This window comes from Pygoscelis adeliae, unplaced genomic scaffold, assembly GCF_000699105.1.
Source record: "Pygoscelis adeliae isolate BGI_AS28 unplaced genomic scaffold, ASM69910v1 Scaffold358, whole genome shotgun sequence".
Lineage (NCBI taxonomy): Eukaryota > Metazoa > Chordata > Aves > Sphenisciformes > Spheniscidae > Pygoscelis > Pygoscelis adeliae.
The window spans coordinates 2668394-2683175 of record NW_008825429.1 but is presented as its reverse complement, the minus strand read 5'-3'; the positions used below and the strand labels follow the sequence as shown (position 1 = coordinate 2683175).

The window sequence follows — 14782 nt, the reverse complement described above, 5'->3', positions numbered from 1 at the left end:
TTCAATCAACAGGAAATTAAATGTATTAACTTTGAATGCCATTTGCATGATGGATTGAATTAGCATGTGCACTGCATTGTTTAACAAACTCTGTCTCTTTCTCTCCCTCCCTTCTTCCTGTCCTGCTTTCCTTTTCCCTTCCCATTCCACCCCCTTTTTGTCCCTGTTGACTTTATGCCAACTCCGTTTTTGTCCCTCATTCTTTCTAACTTTCCTCTTCACATGTTTCTTTCATCTTCCTCTGCACCCTATTTTTTCATGGGTGACCATATATGCCCCTATTGTCTGCCCCCTCAATGATACAACGAGGCAGTTCTGACGCTGTCTGCTCCCCCCGTAGTGCCAGGCTTCTGTTGTACAGTTGGAGTGGACTGGAAATCTCTCACTACTCCGGCATGTCTCCCTCTTACCACGGACTACTTCCCTGACCGTCAGAGTCTGCAGAATGATTACACTGAGGGTTGCTATGATCTCCTCCCAGAAGCTGACATTGACAGGTTTGGCCAGCACCTTCTCTGTAAAGTAACTTGCATTGAATCAAAGTCCTTAGGGCGCAGTTGATGGAAGAGGAACACTTTGGAGACTGTACAAGAGAAAGATGAATTGCTAACATAGTTAGCAGCAGAATATTTAGATTTTTCTCTTTTCAGTGGTAACTTTGCGGCTTTTCTGATGTTACCATCTGACAGTATTGTGTTCTGTAGATTTGGTGTTAGAAATTGTTTGTGTACAAAATTTTACATCTCTCTTGTTCTGTTGTGTTTCAATCAAAAAAATCAACCTCAAGCTATCAGGTTTGTTAATCTATTTCCCAGCAAGTATTTTGGAACCACTAAATGAGCAAATGTATGTGTATGCACAGTGTTTAAGATGCTTATCCTCACTTTCAGAAATATTTAGTTTAAAGAATCTTGGTGAAAAATTGTGTTAGTGGGATAAATAGAACTTCTCAGCTTGTCTTGGAGGTCTCTGGTAACTGTTCTTTAATAGGGTTGGTTTGGTTTGGTTTTTTCTGAAGCTGTCTCATCTTCTTAAACGTTTTTCAAACTTTCCACAACTTGTAAGACATCAGAAAGACCTGTTTGTGTTGCTTCTTTATGGGAACAAAACAAAAATGTTAGAGTGATTGAAATACATAGGAAATACCAGGATTAATGAAGAAACACCTAAAAGAATGTCAGATATCCCTTTATAGCAGGAAGGTGAAGTTCAGAGCAGAAGTAGTTGTAATAAGATGCCATAGTGATGTGTCTTTTAATCTCTCTCTGCGCTAGACTTCCTGCTGTGGGAGAGGGTGGAGCATTGCCTGCACACATGCAGTTCTGAGCTCTGCTGAACACTTACAAACTGCGCTGAGATTCTTTGCAAAATGCTGTAAAATTGATCATTGCTGAATTTATTGGAAGTTTAACACCTGTTGTAAGCAAATTTTTACTAGTTGCAAAACTGCTTTCAAAGGCATTAATAAGTATTGCCAGGCAGTTAATCATCACCTGTTTAAAATAGAAAGGTACCCATTTTTCTCTCCTGTTCCTGCAGGTTGGTTTTCACAGGCAGAGGGCCCACTTTGCACAGAGCCCAGTGCAGGCATAAATCCTCAATTAGGAAAAGCAGAGCTAAGAATAGGTGTGTGGTCAGCTTCCTTATTCTAGTCTGCTTAACCTTTGTGTTCAGGAGAGATGAGGAAGGAGTGCAGATGACAGCCCAACAGGTGTTTGAGGAGTTTATTTGTCAGCGTCTCATGCAAGGCTATCAAATAATTGTGCAATCCAAACCACAGAAACCAGCCACAACTGTGCCACCCCCGCTCAGCAGCAGTCCCCTTTACAGTCGAGGTGAGTGACTTTGTATTGACAATTCAGTCTTGTCTTTCTCTCCTTCTGCCAGTCCCAGTAACCTCTATGAATCGGGCACAGATGCTCATTGAAGCCCTCTGTGCTTTTTTCTTTCTTTTTTTTTATTGTTGTTATATGAAAATCTTTGGGAGAGAGCCTGATCTGGGGCAGCACAAACAACTCAGCTGCACCATGAAGGGACAGGTGCAGGATTTTTGAACTGTAATAAGAAACTGGTCTCATATTCATGATGGTGAACCCAAATGAAATACAGCTTGAGTGCCGTTTGGGTGAATACATCTTAAACACAATTCACGTGGTGACTGCAGGGCAGGCACATCTCTAGAAGAAGAGAGACCCAAAGCTCCCAAATGTATGTATATAGAAGCAGTTTCCTAACTCTAAAATAGCTGTGAAGGTCCTAGGTAGACAGGTAAAGCTTCGTTGTCCTGAAACCATGAGTCAGCTAAACCTAGTTAAATCCCAGAGGACTGGAGTGGGTTAAGAGGGTATCATATTCCTTTGAGAGAATCTGACTTACTGTTTGACTGCTGACTTTTTTCCTGGATATTCTCTAGACAAGTCAGCATGAGACAGTCAATGTTCATAGAGCAGGGAATATGCATGAATAGGATATGGTTGTTAATTCACTGGTTTGGGAATGAACAGCAAGGCTGCTTTGGTAAAATGCTTAAGTGGTTAGTTCCAGGACTGAAGCACAGAGAGGAAGCGAAAGTGGAGCCCAGCTTTACCATCATACCCACCAGTTTCTCAGCACTTCATATTGTCTGTTCTCGAACTGTCCTTACTAGAGAAGGTCTATATTGGTGGTGTATGAATTGTGAATGCCCTTCTTTGGTTGTGATACTAGCAAATCCTAACTGTAAGAACAAAAGGCTCATTGTGCATATGTTCTTTAAAAAGGTGGCCTGAAAGATGGCTTTTAGTTTGTCTTGAGTTTAGACGCCTAATTCTGGAGTCTCTTTCTGTAGGTACAGTTTGTTGACAAAGTTCTGACAATTGCAGTAAGCTGACAGAGGGTGTGTTTTGCTTTTTACAATTAGGTCTTGTATCAAGAAATCGACCTGAGGAAGAGGATCAGTACTGGCTGAGTATGGGCCGTACTTTCCACAAAGTAACATTAAAAGACAAAATAATTACTGTGACTCGATACCTGCCAAAGTGAGTGTCTCTCTGGTCGAGCAGTTTGCTATCAATGTTCGGATGAACATGTTTTTCCAGCTGCCCATACTTGCTTGAAAGAACATACTGTAGAACCTTCTTTCTCTTTAGGAGAAGGAAGAGAAGCACTGCTATTGATGATGCTGAGATTAATGTTTGCATTTTTCTCTTTTAGGTATCCATACGAATCTGCTCAGATAAACTACACTTACAGCTTGTGCCCCTCACACTCTGACTCTGAGTTTGTCTCTTGCTGGGTAGAATTTTCCCATGAGAGACTAGAAGAGTACAAGTGGAATTACTTGGATCAGTATATCTGCTCTGCTGGCTCTGAGGATTTCAGGTGAGATCTCCTTTTCCATCCAGACTGTTCTGCATGTCCTAATTGCCTCTTTTCCTTTTTGACCTAAAATTTCTTCAACAAGTTCAACTCACAAAGCTCAGTACTCCAGGAGGAGTAACTGGCCTGCTTTCACTTGTATGGTCCTAGCAGCTGTTACCTTGTAGGAATCTTACACTGTGTTGCTGTTGCATTATCTGATCTTTGATACGAAGTCTTGATCACAAAATTCAGCATGAACTATTTTTTTTCCTCTGCGACAAATGCAAAGAAATATGATGGCGTTTTGTGCCACACAGATGCTTTTCTTGGCTTCTTACTCATTTCTGGATCTGACTCAAAACTTCCATTTAGATCAAATCTGTTGGAGGCTTGCTTGAGTTCTAGGCTTAGCTTGACTGTAGTCCTACTCCTAAGCTCTGTAGAGCAGGGCTTCTTATTAGCAATGTGAAGTTATCTCCACTAGTATCAATAGCCTTTTTGATATCTTCTCTCAACAAAACCAGTCTTTCTTTATCTTTGTTTCTTTTCAGGTCTCAATCAAAATGCCTCCTACTCTAGTGTGTACCTTCAAAATTCCTTTTTCTTTGCTTATTTTTAGAGAAAAAGCCTTTGTAGCCTATCTTTTACAGAAAAGAAAATATACCTCTATGATACAATTACTCTGAAGATAGCCTTGTTTTCTCTTCTGCATATCAATGTTTTAATACTTCCCAGTGATATTCATATTGCTGACCATCCCTTTGCATATCTGCTCTTTCTCACTCAGAGATAGCAGAATGAGATTGTCACTATACTCGCTGAAATTTACAGCACATAGATATGTATTTTACTTAGTGTAAAATCCTTCGTAGGAAACTGTGCTGAACTCTGTCCTGTCTTCCATGTTCCTTCAGCCTTATTGAGTCACTGAAATTTTGGAGGACCCGGTTTCTGCTTCTGCCTGCCTGCATCAGTGCCACAAAGCGCATTATGGAAGGAGAAGTGCACTGCGATGTGTACGGTGACAAGCCCCGTTCTGATGAGGAAGAGTGGCAGCTCCTAGACGGATTCATTCGCTTTGTGGAGGGTTTGAACCGCATTCGTCGACGCCATCGATCTGATCGAATGATTCGAGTGAGTCAGTTAGTTGGGTGAGAAGCTGAGTGTTTGAGTTTTATCTGAACCGTCTAATGAAGCATTAGCAGAGAGACCCTGAGACAGTCCCAAGCAAGTTGGGGGGTTTATGTGTGTGTATGTGCAGGTAATCCATACATAAAGCACAGTGTTGACCGACGTACTATTTTGGATTTCAAATAGTATGGCCTTGTTAACACCTTGCTATTCTTGCACTAATTAAATTTACCTGGAACGGGTGTCCCATGCTGCTGTGGCTGGAACCAGAATCAGAACAGTTAGCTCACTCAATGAGGAGCCAAGCTCTTCTGCATAGCATAGCCATGCCTTAGCCTGTTGGTGCTCTGTTTTTTCCTCAGCTGGTCTTGTCTTACCACAAGCCTGATGCCACCTCTTTGCAAATGTGCATTGCTTTGTGCTGTAGATACGGTTAGCCTGGACACGTTGTTGCACCTTGTGATGCAGATAATTGATAAAAAGGGATCTGTGAGGTAGTTAAGCTGGTAACTTCTAGGCTGGGTTGGCTGTGTGCTGCAGACCTAGGAAAAGGATTGTGAAAAGAGACTCGTATGGGTGAATTCCTGATGAACAGTAGTTTTAAGAGGGTGATAAGAAACTGGTTAGTGTGTATGAAATTCTCTTCCAATTCACACACTGAATGGGGTAATTTATTTCCGAGCAAATCCACCTTTTCCAAAACAACATCCATTTTATGTTGAGAATAGCATCCACGCAAGATACTAGGCTGTTCCATTTCTTTTGTACCTATGGTTTAACTCCCTTTTTAAAGCATACCTGATAAAGCCCTGCTGACATGAGGTGTTGTGTTCTTGCTTACTAGTTAAGCCTAGCTTGACTAAGTCTGTGCTTTCATTTTTCTTTGTTAGAAAGGGTCTGCCATGAAAGGCTTGCAGATTGCTGGTCCAATTCCCACCCACTCTCTGGAGCAGCCTGGGCCTCCCATTGGGAAGAAAGGAACCTCAGCACTCTCAGCTCTGCTGCAGATGGAAGCCAGTCAGAAGTGAGTCTCTACAACTAGGCTGTGTGAAGAGCAGTAGAACATCCTTCCTACGTATTCCACCTGGGCTGGCTAAAGCAGATTTGGGGAACTTTGCCTCAAAAAAAGCGATGTGGGATCCTGCTGTTTTAGTATCCTTGTGGCAGGGCTGGGAAAATACTGGACTTTTCCAGTCACATTCTATTATGTTTCCATTAATAGAATGAATACCAAAGACTAGAAAGGAACGTGGAGACTAGAGAAGTGAATATCCAGTAATTTAGGAGCATCTTTTTAAGTAGCATCTCAGTCCGTTACACATCAGATTTGTCATCTATTTGTGATTTACCAGTACAGTTGTATTCACATAAGAAGAGCTAAACTGGGACATAAATGTACACAAGTACACCACATCAGTTGAGTGGTCTCAGTATAAACATTGGGTAACAAATACAGCCTAAAGAGAATAGCTTGTTTGCACTGATAACATCTATTAAAATACCTGTGAAACTTCTGAGGTTCTTTTTCAGCATTGATCTAGAATGGATCAAAGAAACTCAAGAGTACTAATACCAGATATGCTGTAAACACAATTTAAAACATTGTGGCTGTTAAATACGTAAGGGATTTTAATTTTTTTTTAATGATAAAGTCGTATTACACATGCATAATAAAACTGAGTAAGTTCAAATTGTTTATGTCGGGTAAAAATACTTACAGAACGTTGGATTGACTCTGCTTCAGAGTGTGTGAAAGCAAATGTCTGAAAATACAGTAGTACCCCTCTGCAACAGTTGCCTTCAGGTGGAAGCCAACACAGTATGTTTGAACAAACTCTGGATTCCTCCCTTTTGTTTTAGGACACTAGGGGAGCAGCAAGCAGCAATGCTTTCTGGGAAGAGCTCTGGACAGCCTTCAGAGAGTGGGAGCATTGCTATCACACCCACCTATATGGATAGCCCTCGTAAGGTAAAGACTGTCTGGTCTTTCTTTAGCTACTGTTTTTACATAAGAATTTCTCAAATAATAGAAGATTATTTCTCTAAGCACATGGCTACGTGATACCACATCTTACTCTCTAATTCAGCAAGAACCGGTCCTGTACCGGGGATGCCCTTAAGCCTTTGTGTGTAAAGGCATAAGAAGAGGTTGGGGCACAACCGTCCTTGAATTCTTTAACACTGTGACAATGAGATGGAATCCCTGGGATGCTATCTCAGTGTGTTTTGCTAATTTAAGTGGTATTTGTTAATTAGTCTATTTCCTTTTCCAGTAGCACATTTCATTTCAGTCAGGGTTTGGTTTTTAGATTTAGTAGTACAGTGCTGCCTGCATCTATATGAAGGCTGTATTTAAGAGCAAAATCAAGCTCTAGACAGTAACTGTGTGAAGCTTCAATGGAATTTTAACACCAGGAACTCCAGTCACTTGCATCTGCTTAGAGGAGAGGATGTGTTCCTGAGTAGTGATTTAGATGTCATTCCTTCACTGGCTGGACTCCAGGCTGGAGAAAACTGTCTTCCTGGAGCTCTCTTCAGACACTTAAAGAAAAGACTGTGCTATCCCTCAGCCTTCCTGTCAACTGTCCTGTGAGTGCCAGGAGAGCAGAAATTCCACCTCCGAGTCCAACCAGAAATATTTGATTATTTTTCTGTATTGTGGCATGAAGGTCTTTCAGCAGAAGTAATAAGGAACTGAACGAAGATACAGCACTTAAGTGTGACCTGCCTTTGGGTTCAACAGTTGAAGTATTGCAAAGAAAAGGTTCTCGGATTCCCCACTATCAACTTGACCATCTCTTTCAGTAGTTTTCTCTTAGCATCTAGTGTTTCGACATCCACCCTTTTCTGCCACCACCAGGGACAAGCGTTGTGTTATTCTGGAGACCTGGATATTGGTAGTTGAAGTGATAGAGTAACTGCAATCATCTTAGTAATAGACACCTATCTGTAGAATGAGTATGTTTCCAAAACAGATGAGATTCTGGAGCAGGTCATGGTAGGCTTGGAAAAAGTAGGTGCAGAAATTGACTTGAGGCATGTTTGCAAACTTCCAGATCATAATTCAGGCTTTGCATTCTCCTCATCTACCATTTTGGAAAACCAGCTTCATCAAACTTCCCTCTTTAAATACAGAAATTGTAAATGTCTCTTTCTACCAGTAAAACTGGTGAAAATTCCACATAGGACACAGGACAGAAGAATGTTGTGTCTGGTTGTTCTGCATGGCAGAGGGAAAAAGGCAAAATTGGCTTCCTTAGCAATGGCACACTAGTGTGTTGGAAACAAAGTAGCAGACTTTGTGCTACCAGCAAATGCAATCTTGTGTAATTTTAAAAGTAACTATATTCAAAAGCCTCTCTGGAGGGCTAACTGGACAATCTGGAAGAGTAAGTTATCAATTGAAAGACTACACTACAGTAGTAAACACCCCTATAAATAAATACATATAGAGACTGGGAGAGAAGCAATTGGCATCTCCAAATTGATGGTTCACACTTGTTGGAAAGGTGCCGGTGGACAGGTAGCCTTATCATGAAACTTTATGCTCACTTGGAAACATCAGCAAGTGTGTGCCTCATGTTTCCAGGACAACACAACCCCTTTAGGGCTCACCAGCATGGATATGTCTATTGGCTGTCCGGAGACTTGCAACCAAAGTACTGACAAATTGTCACAGCTGTGTGCTCTGTCAGCAGCCAAGGGAGCAAGTGCTTTTCTAGGATGCTATTCAGCGCTGGAGTTATTCCAAAACAAAACTGAGCCACTGGTTGCACCTTTACTCTGTTTCAGAGTAGAACTGACAAGCCACTTCAGCCAGTTACTGGGCAATACAGTATGATTTTAACACAGTGAGTTAGCTTGATGCATAATCTGTTTGGGAAGTCTGCGCTTATGGATACAGGGTGCTTGGCTCTGCTTCTGCACTGCATAAATTGCCAACTGTATAACCCTGGCATTGATTCTTTCCAGAAAATGTTTTATACGTACCTACCAGGGTAAGCATGATCTTAACTGCAGGCTAGAGAAAATATTTTGCCTAGGGAACAGAATAAAGAATTGCAAATGGGGAATGAAAATCTAGTTGAGTTCCACTGCATTGTCTTATGTGATAAGAGAATCTTGACACATCTTTGAATAGCAACCGGGGATAAATTCATCCAGGGTTTGCAAGTAGGCGGGGAACATAGCACAGGCAGTGTCTGTTTAATTTTGCATTAAGCATTAAACACAATGTTGGAAAGATCTTTGTGATGAATTTTTCTTCCCTTTCCTTTGCACCATACCAGACCTGCATTTGAGAGGAAGAGTGTGCTTCCTGAAAAGAGCTTCTTTGCCTCTCCCTCTTTATCATTTGAATGACTGACAGACTAGGAAAAAAGCTGTCCTTCTTTGGATATTTGTCATTACACATGCAGTTCTACAGGTTTCTGTATCACTATTCAGCTTTGCATTTGGGATGGAAACCCATGTACTTTAGAGCTCAAGTCTTTCTCCTGTGAAGTGTGGAGGGAAGGCTGTAGTTTCAGTTGGCTTCTGATCAGTGTGGTTTTCAAAACTTTGGAAAAGCATCTGTGCTAAGGACGAGCAATGTTTTATGTCAGAGAGAGAAAGTAAGGGTATGTGTGTGAGTAACTTCTGATGCTCTGCATTCTGCTGCATCTGATGTTCTGGGTCTGTTTGGGATTTGCATTCTCCTCATACTTTCTCTCTGTGGTCATTTCACACTTGCACAACCTTGTATTTGCTTTTCTTCAACTCCTTGTTCCTGTTGCTGTTGCCATTAATGGGCCTACTTCCTCTGATGCCTTCAGGATGGGGCCTTCTTTATGGATTTTGTTCGCAGCCCACGTACAGCTTCAACCTTCTACTCACAGGTTAGTTTTGAATGGGGTCTTGTCACCTCTGGCTTTTGGACTGAGGAGATAGAGAGCATTTGTTGTCCTGAGCTTGCCACATGGGGAACCTGTGTTAGTTTCTAGATCTGCTCGTTTGAGAGGGGAATGCGCAGCATTAGCAGGACCAAGTGGCTGGTGGTGGTGGATGTGACTATTTCCTTCCACCATTCAATGTTTGTGATGTGCTTTGGATGTTCATGTGCCTTGCCTTACTGTCCTTTGCAGTACTGTCTTGTCAACTACTGAAGCTTCTCTTTTTGTGTTTCAGTAAGTACTCGTTTTCCATCTTCCCTTGCTAAACAAAATGGCAACAGCTTACTCATCTCGTTCTTGGCTAAATTTCTTCTGTGGTATTTGACTGACAGGTGGCTCTGGGGAGATCCAAGTCAAATTGTGTCCTTGGATTCTTAAACAACTGAGGGCTGAAAATACTGGTGTCATCTTGGTTTAAAAGAGTCATTGTGACGGAAGTTGTTTGTACACTTAACACCAGTTAGGAGTTAGCAATAACACAGTGTGTCCATAGAAAATACTGCTGGTTGAAGTGAACTCTGAGGAGGGAGAGTGGATTTAGCTGGCTGTGGGGACTGTAGATTCCACACTGGAGCATCTGCTGGTTTTGGCTGCCCAAAAAGGGACATCTGCCATTGCAGAGTGAGGGATCTTTGGGATGTGAGAAATGGCATAAATAAAGGACTCTGGTCTGGCTATCAAACCTAAGTCAAACCACCAGCTTTGTGATTTCTAGCTGTGCATGTGCTGTGGATTCATCATGGCAGATCAGTCCTCATATTTACACCAGCTTGAGTTACTGAGTTACTCTGCTGTTTGTGTTCTCTCCCCCACCTCTCTAGCTTTTATATAATATGCCCTTCCACATATTCCATACGTGTTAATGACAGATGGCAATTACAGCCTGTACTTTGCTGAATCTTTCAGCATTCATGTTCTTTCTGAAATGACTTTATGTTAATTTTGTGAACTATTCAGTCTACCGTTGGAATAGTGCAAGTGTTCCTGCAGGAGGAAAGTGTTCTTGTTGTCTTGGCGACATAGGTGTGGGTGGGTGCTAACCAGCCTCCTGATACTACCCTCAGAAAGGAAGGAAGATGAGTTGATTTTGTGCATTATGAAACTTGAATTCCGTGTGATACATTTGCATATCTCTGAGAGTTAGAGTTGAAACTATTTTTTCTAACTGCTTACTACTTCCTGTAGTGATTAAGTTTCCTTATTCTGTCCATTGCATGTTTATAATCACAGTTCTTCACTCAAGTTGAAGATGTTGGGTTGGGACTGGTGTTGCTGGTTTGGCAGTAGTTCTCTCAACACAGTTGTTGCTGGGTTGGTGATCCTCATCTTTACTGGGGTCTGAATTTTGTGTTTGTCAGTAGCTCTGTAGTGATGACAAAAGTAAGGCTGTATTTATCCTTTCTGCGTATGCTTGTGCTTGCCTTATAGTATTGCTTGCTGTTAACTAACTTGAGCTGAGGTACAGATGATGTGGGGAGGGTAGAAAATGGGAAATGGATTACATCATAAATTTCAGAAAGATGTTGCTGTGTTTACTCCTTGCAGGTCTCTCTAGATCAATCAGTTCCTGCAACCTCAGATGGCAACACGTTGATAAACACGGGGCAGTTACCTGATAGGGGCAACACACAGACCTTGGGAAGTTCCCAGAATGTTGCAGACCAAGGGTATACTACAGCTGGTGCTGCAGAGGGCGGGTAAGAAAAGCACAGCAGTGCTATACTGCAGTTCTGTTCAGTTACATTCCCCTTTCTGGTGTCAAGGAACGGGCACCTAAACAGGAACCTGAGAACGAGATGTGCTATGTCTGTCAGCACTAGAAGCCACTTGTCACAAGACCTTATTGCAGCATTTCCACATGCAGAAAGAGTGGTAGTAAAATAAGCCCTGCAACCCAGTTTTCCAGAACTAAATGAATACAAGGCCTGATTTCCCCACCCACAAAAAGAGCTTCATTCTTCAAGAAATGAAGAACGAAGAAATTCCATTTCTGAAATCTGTTAGCAGAAAACCAGGCTTTGAATTGACATCTGTCTTCTGTCTGTTTTAGCAAAGGAGGGGCCTGCAGGTCTAATTGGATCGAGTAGGTTGATGAAATCCAAGAGGTTCTAACCTGGAGGCAAGACACTGGGGAGAAAGCAACATTAAAAATAAACTATATTAGCACCTGTTTCCTGCGGTGGTATATTACAGTAAAAAAAAAAAAGCCAACCTCAAAATGTTAGCTCTCAATTGCTCCTGGGTATGGTTGTATATAATATAGTGTGCATTGGGTCAATATAGCAATGACGTGGTGACCTCAGGGGGAAAATACAGGTCTGATGCTTTTAGTTGTCTGTCTTGAGATGAAAAAGGAAATAAATGTGGCAAAGTCATTGCTGGGAAGAGAAGAGAGAACATATTTCTTAAATGTACATATTTGAACAAATCTGGCAGCTTCCTTGATTTTTGAACATGCTCCTGCTTACTTCCCAGCTCTCAGCAGTGTTCAGCAAGCACTCTGACTTCCTCCTCCACCTTGATAGAGATTCTCGAAGCCATGAAACACCCCACGTAAGTTTTTAATGTAAATATGCTTAACTTCTGTCTAGATGTTTTGTAAGAGGACGTGAGGCATGGAGTCACTCAAAGGAGAGCCCCATGTCAGCTGTGGAAGAGTTTTAAGCTTCCTTTTGTTATTCAGTTCCAATCTCTCCAACAAGGAATTTTACAGAAATTGAGGTACGAGTATTGCTGCAGACTTCAATTCCTAGAATCCCAGAACAGTGTCTTACTGAGAATTCTTGCTTTGACAAGAAAGTGCTGTCAATGTCAGCTCTTCATCTTGTTATCAGAAGCTAATGATATATCACTCTGGGGACATTGTGCGTTTCTTGTTCTGTACCTTTACCCCCCACCCCTTTTTTTTTTTTTCCCAGCAGTGATTTTTGTCTTTGTAACTTAAAAGAACTATCGATCAGTCCGTGTTAACATGTGTGACTTACTGTGATTCAGCACAGGGATCCAGCTGCTCTCTGAACAGAAGGGCCTCTCTCCGTACTGTTTCATCAGTGCAGAAGTTGTACACTGGCTGGTGAATAATGTGGAAGGTGTGCAAACCCAAGCCATGGCGATTGACATAATGCAGGTAAGAGAACTATCAAGGGGTGTATGGAGGGCCAGAAATACCTCACTCTGTGAAGAAAGTAGAATTGTAGAGGAAAGCATAGCAATAATTTCTGTTTCTTATTAAAATCCTTGTATTGATAGGTATTGAAAACAGTGTTCAACAGAATATGAGGTAATGATGACATTTTTTGGCTTCCTTATCGCAAAACAGCAACATATTCTTCAGTAGTAATATATATATTATTTCTTCCACTTTTATATGATGACAGTTCTGTGTATAACCTCCAATTAGCTAGTAGTTACCAAGAACTCTCCATTGTGTTAGAATTATGAGGCACTAAAGTGTGATTTGGTTTGCTTTTAGTTTTGTTTTTTCTTCTGATAATTAGTTAATGAAGTTGTAATAAAAACCTCTTTTTTATGGATGCTGAAGTATACACACTTTATGCCAGAAACACTGCTTGTGGTCATGAATTTTTTTTCTTCCCTGTCGAACTGTGTCAGGGGCAGAAGGTTGGAAATGTTTTGGAGTTCATTCCTCTGCTGAGATCCCATATCAATTAGCAGAGAACCTAGAATGTTTCCAACCTCTTACCTTCCTATAAATCCATCTGTAAAACCAGAGCAGGGTAAGGGAGGAAGGCAGACATCTGCGGAAAGGTCGAATGCAATTTGTCAGAGAGGTGAGGACTTGCTACATTTACTGAATATCAAGCGATAACATTGCTGATATTCTCGTTAGGCATATATCTGGACAAAAAGATGTCAAGAAAAAGAAAATTATTTCCTAATGTTCTCTAACGACCTTTTTATGTAACTGGAAGAGTGACTTCTTTTTTATCATGTTCACTCTGTTCTCTTTTTTTATTTAGAAAATGCTAGAAGAGCAGCTTATTGTCCATGCATCTGGAGAAGCTTTACGAACCTTTATTTATGGCTTTTATTTTTACAAGATTGTTGTGGACAAAGAACCAGACCGAGGTCAGCATTGTGTTATTACAAGACTTTCCTCATTATGCCTTTGCATAATCACTAGCTGTACTTGATTCTTACAGGTGCTGCAGCAGAAATGCACTTTGAGAGCAACCAAAAACACTGCTCTAAAGAGAGTCAAAGAAACTCAGCCTTTTTGTTTAAAAAAAAAAAAAAAAAAAAGGAATTGCAGAAAACATAACTCTTTTTTTTCTTCCCCTTTTTCAGAAATAACTATGTCTCTTTCTTGGTCTTGAACACTTGTTTCTAACTTCAATCTGTCCTTCCCCTTGCTTTTTGTTCAGTGGGCATGCAGCAGCCTACTATGTGGCACACAGCTGCTATGGATGACTTCTCCGCCTTCCAGAGGAAATGGTTTGAGGTGGCGTTTGTGGCAGAAGAGCTCCTGCACTCGGAAATCCCAGCGTTCTTCCTGCCCTGGCTGCCCAGCCGCCCAGCCTCCTATGCAAGTAGGCACAGTTCCTTTAGCCGCAGTTTCGGAGGACGGAGCCAGGCAGCTGCACTATTAGGTAGATGCACAGCACAGGTGACAGCTGGGGAAGTTCAAGGGGATAGTTTGAAAGGGGAAGAACAGCCAGCCAAGGGTATGATCTCACGTGGACCAGCAATAAAGCTGCAAATTTCATGCTGGCCTTACATGTGTCTTGCACGTGGACTTGTTCTCATATGCTGGAGGTGTGTTTCACTGGCTGAGCAGGCAATTTTTGCTTCTGAGTACTGGAATACAGTAAAATGTATTCTTTAAATATTCCTTGTTCTTGAACCTCCCCCCCATGCCATCCTCTAGAATTTAGAGAGGAAAATACTGACTTTGTCTCCTTGTGGATCCAGAGAGACTCTTCACAACCTGTGGTGAGCATGGAGGGATAAGTTGCGAGAACAGCAGAGCAACCAAGCTGTACTTAAAATGACATGTCTAATTGCTTCTTAATGGCAACAGCCACAGTGGGATCCAGATGTGTTAGAAGTTTTCTGTGATGTGCTGGAGGCTTCTCAGCTAATCTGAACCATGTATAGCCAGACTCCTTATATTAAAGTCTGGGAAGCCCAGCTACAAATGATCCCTGCAGTGTGGAAGCAGTAGAGTTTGTGTCTGGAAGATCTTAGTGCTGGGCAAGATACCATTATAATATCTAAAGTTCTGTAACGTGTGAAGTATAACACTGACTACCGCTAACAGCCTGTGAAACATACTGGCTGCACGATGGACTGTGTTGCTCTGTCAGCTTTTTGTTGCATTTCCAGGCCAGCCTGAGTCACTTGCTTTTGTTCCTCTTTCC

The 14782-nt window shown here is 41.6% G+C and overlaps 1 protein-coding gene across 7 annotated transcripts in view; it reads left to right on the top strand.

Moving 5' to 3' along the window:
• DEPDC5 (DEP domain containing 5) overlaps positions 1 to 14782 on the top strand; it is a 46758-nt gene that overhangs the window by 23417 nt on the left and 8559 nt on the right. For 2 of the 7 annotated variants that reach the window (XM_009330790.1, XM_009330788.1), the window contains exons 25-37: positions 341 to 497; positions 1675 to 1835; positions 2900 to 3017; positions 3193 to 3360; positions 4254 to 4473; positions 5361 to 5494; positions 6331 to 6439; positions 9285 to 9347; positions 10947 to 11098; positions 11877 to 11954; positions 12396 to 12528; positions 13382 to 13490; positions 13787 to 14011. In XM_009330790.1, coding sequence (XP_009329065.1) covers positions 341 to 497; positions 1675 to 1835; positions 2900 to 3017; positions 3193 to 3360; positions 4254 to 4473; positions 5361 to 5494; positions 6331 to 6439; positions 9285 to 9347; positions 10947 to 11098; positions 11877 to 11954; positions 12396 to 12528; positions 13382 to 13490; positions 13787 to 14011 — 1827 coding nt within the window. Of the gene's footprint in view, positions 1 to 313; positions 498 to 1674; positions 1836 to 2899; positions 3018 to 3192; positions 3361 to 4253; positions 4474 to 5360; positions 5495 to 6330; positions 6440 to 9284; positions 9348 to 10946; positions 11099 to 11876; positions 11955 to 12395; positions 12529 to 13381; positions 13491 to 13786; positions 14012 to 14782 lie in introns of all 7 variants that reach the window. The other 5 variants (XM_009330787.1, XM_009330793.1, XM_009330792.1 and 2 more) reach the window with 3 other exon arrangements.